Source organism: Arachis ipaensis, chromosome B08 (assembly GCF_000816755.2).
Source record: "Arachis ipaensis cultivar K30076 chromosome B08, Araip1.1, whole genome shotgun sequence".
Classification (NCBI taxonomy): domain Eukaryota; kingdom Viridiplantae; phylum Streptophyta; class Magnoliopsida; order Fabales; family Fabaceae; genus Arachis; species Arachis ipaensis.
In genome coordinates this window covers 114834317-114840099 of record NC_029792.2, presented here as the reverse complement: position 1 = coordinate 114840099, position 5783 = coordinate 114834317, and the positions used below count along the sequence as shown (strand labels likewise).

The window sequence follows — 5783 nt, the reverse complement described above, 5'->3', positions numbered from 1 at the left end:
ACACTACAATTTTTAATTTGGAGAGTAAACCATTGCTCCCTTAAAATATATAAGCTTATTATAAACACATAGTAATATTTCAGATCACTACAAGAGAACGGCGTGTTAGCTGCGCTAAAACACCAGCCCCTTTTCCAGAGCGCTGCTGTTCGAGGGATCTGCTGCGGTTCTTCATGCGGTTTAAAGGTCCGCATCTAATAACCTTATTGCCGGCCCAAATTGCCGGCCGTTCTCCCCAACCGCTCCAGATTGCTCTATTTTGCCACAAATTTTTAAGAACCGAAGCTAATTTACCTTTTTTTTGACAATATTTCAATCTCCTCCTTCCCAAAAACACAACAACACTCAGCAACAGCATAAAAAAGAAAGAGAGAAACCTAAAGAGAAAAGAGGGAAAAACGGAGAAGAAGAGGGAAGGGAGGAAGGAGAAGAACGACGAAGAGTGAAGGAGAAGCAGAAGACGATGAACGCAGGGGAGAAGGAGGAGGTCCGTTCTCGCACCATCCTGCTCTGCTGCCGCCTCTGCCGTCGATTGGGGTCAAGGTCGTTGCCGTCGCACCCTGTTCCCGTCGCCATTAGGGTTAAATGTTGCTGTCATTGATAGAGCTGCTGCTGGGAGGAGCCGAATAGGGAGAGGAGGTCGCCATCGCACACGCCGCCACCAGTTACAACCGTCGCCGAAACCAGGACAGATTCACTGGTAACTCTGCTTCTTCCTTTTTTGAAATTGTTCTGCTTCTATTTTGTTCCACTATTCCCCTAACTTTCTTTCTAAGTTTATTTCACTATATGGAACAATGAGAGAAAAACTCAGATTCTATTGAAAGGAAGAATTAAATTTCAAATCAGGTTATTAAAGCAATTCAAGTCAAAAGAGGAATAGAGTAGTTTGATAAAATTTTATATTGTAGCCATATATGAATAGTATATGCATATATTTCTATTGAGCTGATGCTGTGCCTTCTGATTTTTCTATTTTGCTTTAGGATTTTCTAGTTTGATCGGAGTTCAGTGCTAACATCTGATGGAGGATTCAGCAGTGATAGTGTATCTAATTTGCCTAAGAAAGGAATGGATCGAGGCAGCCATAGATCATCTTCAAAACTGCATGTGTCTAAGGATTCTCGTGGTATTTATTGCCTGATTTTCATATCAATTTTGGTTTGGTTGGTTGATCTTTGCACCCTATAGGAATTGATTGTGTATGGTTCGTTCTTTACTGTTTCATCTCTTATTTGCCCCTTATATCATTTCTAATTCTTCAAACACTGGTGATGGATTATTTTCTTTGTTTAGGCCCAAGCTCTCCTCAATTAATTTAGCAGTCAGAGACATAATGCGGGGAGGGGCTGATTTTGAATCCCCAAGCTGTTGTACCATCTAAAGGTTTTGAATTAACTTTTTATAGTACTTCTCTAATTTATGCATTATTACATGGTGCAAATAATGTGTGTAAAGGTGTTTTGCATTGTTTCACTTGCTTGTAATGGGGAGAAAATGTTATTTATGGGGAGCACAATTTGATTGTTTCCTCTAACGGAAAACCTTTTTCTGTGTTGTGAAAAAAATTATACATGTAAGTCTAGAGCTTTTGTTTTTAACAAAGAGAATGTCTAGCTTCTGTTGCTGGCATGGGCAAGAGATAGCTGTGAACAAATAATTTTGTTTTATTTAGAGTTTAACCCTTCTTCTCCTCTACAGCTTGTATAACCAGGTTCAATTTCCCCTTTTCTCCCATAGATATGCTTTTTAGTTCTTTGATTCGTTCCTACCATTGTGCATTGTGCTTCGATCCACATTGTCCTTGCTGATTTTCTTTCCTCCTGCCGAATCAATTAGATTTATTTTTCCTGTTATAAAGATTCGATAGTGTTTTTATTGTGGTTGATGACGGATTCGCTTTATATATATAATCTATAATCTATAAAGCTTCTCAGTACCTGGAAAATTGTGGAGCATAGCAAATGGGCAAGGTTTGTCTGCTAATATCTATGCTCTCTATGCTATAGTGTTGATAAACTCTCTCCGTGAAACTTGTATTCTATATATTCTTTATGTGCGAATCTGAATTTACTGTGTTTATCCATGCATATTCTCTTTGGAGTGTTGTGTTCTTTAAGTTAATAGTGCTTAGGTTGATGTTATACTTGCTTCATGCATTACTTTTATTTTTCTTGATAAAATTGTGGAGAATGTTGTTAAAGAAAGTAATTATTGATGCAGTTGGAACCAGCTTGGAAACATGTCTTCCACAGAAGCCATGCGTCTTTTTGTGAAAATATTGGAGGTTAATGAAATAATTTTATTTAGCCAATGATTAATGGTAAAATGCAGAATGTTACCTGATTACTTTTGTTGTTATTTTTTCCTATTGTGTAGGAAGAAGACCCTGGTTGGTATTCAAGAGCATCAAGCTCTGTTGTAGAACCTGTTATAGATGTGCAAATGAATGTGAGCCATTTTTTTTTATCATTTTTGACAGAAATAACTTTCATCTCTGCTTACGCCATTGCTTGCAATAAACTTTAATTGTTAATTTGTCATGTTATTCTGTTATATTCAGGTAAATTTAGAATAAGTTTGTCATTGAAAAACAATGAAAATAAAAACTTAAAAGCTACATTGTTATTGTGCGGTCAAAATTTGGCCTGTGTTCATGGTCAAATGAGTAAGAAATATTGTTTGATGAATAGTATTTAACTATTTATTAGCTTATACAGTTAGTTAGATTAGATTAGACTAGCACTTTGATAATTAGTCTATTAGCAGTTAGGAACTAACCATTATCTAATTATTTAAGTTTTGATAATCCACACTCATGTTCAGTAACACCATCTTTTATGAATGCATTATTCGCACCTGCATCTTCATTTCTTATATGCCCTTCTCTATGATGATATTAGAGCTCCCTATATAATATGGATCTATTGTACCACTTTAATCTTATGCATTCAGGGAAGAGAATCATTGAGCACATTCTTCAACATTCTCCTAAATTTATTCTAATTTCTAAGCAAGATAAATATTTAAAGACATTAACATCTTGAGAGCATTTAAAAAGAAAAATAATTAAATAATTTTCTTGTTCAGAAATTAAGAGGATGATTAAAATGAGGTTATAGGAGATATATGATTGTTGATTGTTTTAATAAAATAAAATATTACCAAACAAAAAGTGGTACTTATTTTTTAATTTTTATCATGCAGAATTCTGTTTACTATGTAAGGTATATTTTTTTAAATAAAAATATAGTGTCAAAATAATTTTAAATACCGCATTGCAAGCTTATAGAAATTTATATTCACTTGTAAAAAGAAAAATTGTTTTAAGAATGAGCTCAGCATGAGATTACTGCTGTTTTCTCTGATATTTGCCAAAATTTTATGTTATTTTCGTTTCTTTAACTTCCTGTTAAATGTTATGGCTTAGAGTTTAGGTGAGGCCTGAAAAATTGATGAAGCATTTCAGGTGCTTGAATCAGTGAAAAATGGTAATGCCTTGGATTGCAACTTTCTCAGTTTCTCTATGTAAAATACAGGGTTTTGAAGAGGCAAAGGATGAAGCATTTCAGGTGCTTGAATCAGTGGAAAATGGTAATGCCTTGGATTGCAACTTTCTCAGTTTCTCTATGTAAAATACAGGGTTTTGAAGAGGCAAAGGATCTGACTTCAAAATTTCTTACACTGCAATAATTGATGCTTTACTAAAATGTGGCTCAGTTAAGGGTATGTTGTTATTTATTACAAGTTTCTTACTTTTCTTGTTTAATAAAGAACTGAGATAATTTTAGGAAGACTTGAATTCATAAATTAATGTTATTTTGAATTAGTATTTGTGGGGAGTGATGATAGTTTCTGAAATTCATGATATGTGTTGGCTTGATTTTCTTCTACTGTAACTAAAATTTTTTATGTAATTGGCAGGTGACAACTGCTCTCGCAGTATATGCTAACTAGAGCTTTGAAGGAATCAAGGAAAGGGGATGGGATTGGGCTGGTGTAATCTATCTATTGTTTATTTAGTGTTTCTTTATGTTAATATCTCAAGTTTAACAAATCTGATGTAAAGAAAATATGTTATAGTAAAGAGATGGTATAAACCATTTGAGTAGTTAATTAGCTTTTTTCTCAAAGCTCTTGTATGAACTTGCGACAGTTTAAAACTGCCGCATTTTTTTAAAAAAAACCCACATAAATTTGCGGCGGTTTCAAAACCGTCGCAATTTTTTTTAAATCCACGACCAAAATAGCGGCGGTTTTGCAACCGCCGCAAAATCTATTATTTGATTCGTGGCGGTTGTGCCAGCGGTTCGTTAGAACCGCCGCAAAATCATATTACCACCCCCTAATAGGCAACGCTTAACGAACCGCTGGAATTCTGTTTCGCGGCGGTTAAAAACCGCTGCAAATCCTTAAAAAAACCGCCACTATTTCCCGGTTCCCTTGTAGTGGATGGTCTAGCCTACAGTTACCTATAACCAACATTAACTTAGCCATCATAGTTGTGTGTGAATATATACACTAAAATAATTTTTAATTTGGAGAGTGAGCCATTGCCCCCCTTCGCATATAGTCATATACTAACCTCCGCCCATATATATGCAATTGCAATACACACAGATACAGAAATTTAGTGGCATATTCATCAATCACCCTTATTATTTTACTAAAAAAATTGATTATTTTAATTCTTAATTATTATGCTATAAATAGATAGAGCAATGGGCAATGAAGAACATGTGTCTCAGTCTTAGATTATTGTGCTACTTTCTGAGGATTTTGCTGATTTAGAAATTAATGGCTTTCGGGCTTCTAGGGTCACTTCCTAGTTCTTCTTCAACCACCATCACTGGTATTGTGTGTTTCTTCTTTCTCATTATTGTTGTTTTTTCTTTCTTCTTTTTGTTTTCATTTCCTGAATTGATGTGTTTATTATTTTTCTATTCTCTTTTCGTTTATAACAAGAAAATAGTTGTCGTCTTTTGTATATACAGGTGTATTTTAATATATGTCTATAACGTAGTTATGATAAATATGATATTTCAAAAAATATTATTAAATATAAATAATATTTTTTTATTATTTAACAATATTTTTTTTAAAAATTTGTTAAAAAAATGCTGCCAAAATATTAAAAAAAATTAATTTTGATAATACTTACATAGCTATAGTTGTCGCCATAACCATATAGACAGACTAATATAAAATCTATCTAATATGTACAAAGTATTATTTTTAAAATACCTGAACTTTTTTGTACACGCATAGAAAAAATATTACCATCCTTAATGTATATTTATCCCATCATAATATGGGAAAATTTTCAAATATACGATATACTGATTTAGTAATTTTTAACTGTTAATCTTAATTATATATATCATATATATTTTTTATAATTAAGAATAACGATTAAAAAATATTAAAACACTGCTATACCGGTACACTTAAAAATTTTTTTATAATATATTTGCACTACCACACACTAAGTTACATGGATGATTGCTAAAAAGACAGAAGGTAGCGACGCCTAGCCATAGGCTGTCAGTAAATCACGAAAGCATCGCTAAAATTAAAAATGTTATACTTTTTTGAGATTTTAGACTATTGTCGTCAGTAATCTTTGTCGTTAATAATATACGTTTAATAAAACGCAGTTTTGTTCCGTCCATAAATAAAATTTATTTGTAACTATACTTTTTTTTAATCTATCTCTTCACTCAATTAAATAATTTTTTCAAGTCATAAGAAGTTTTAAATTTAAATAAAAATTTGACTCGAGA

General features: G+C 32.9%; 1 protein-coding gene and 2 long non-coding RNA genes across 6 annotated transcripts in view; all 3 read left to right on the top strand.

Annotated features, from left to right (window-relative positions):
• LOC107614501 lies at positions 96-1591 on the top strand. 3 transcript variants are annotated; one of them, XR_001614470.2, is made up of 3 exons: positions 96-700; positions 987-1129; positions 1297-1591. It is a non-coding gene; the product is annotated as an uncharacterized LOC107614501 (long non-coding RNA). The 3 variants fall into 3 exon arrangements; XR_002352918.1 differs by having other exon boundaries at positions 987-1202; XR_002352919.1 differs by having other exon boundaries at positions 987-1207.
• On the top strand, positions 1680-4209 carry LOC107614499. 2 transcript variants are annotated; one of them, XR_001614469.2, is made up of 5 exons: positions 1680-1714; positions 2224-2287; positions 2380-2451; positions 3540-3726; positions 3925-4209. It is a non-coding gene; the product is annotated as an uncharacterized LOC107614499 (long non-coding RNA). The 2 variants fall into 2 exon arrangements; XR_001614468.2 differs by lacking the exon at positions 1680-1714 and adding an exon at positions 1788-1973.
• LOC110266040 (naringenin 8-dimethylallyltransferase 2, chloroplastic-like) overlaps positions 4748-5783 on the top strand; it is a 12456-nt gene continuing 11420 nt past the window's right edge. The window contains exon 1 of the mRNA XM_021109759.1: positions 4748-4852. Within this exon, the coding sequence (XP_020965418.1) occupies positions 4798-4852 (55 nt within the window). The 5' untranslated portion in view covers positions 4748-4797. The remainder of the gene's footprint in view (positions 4853-5783) is intronic.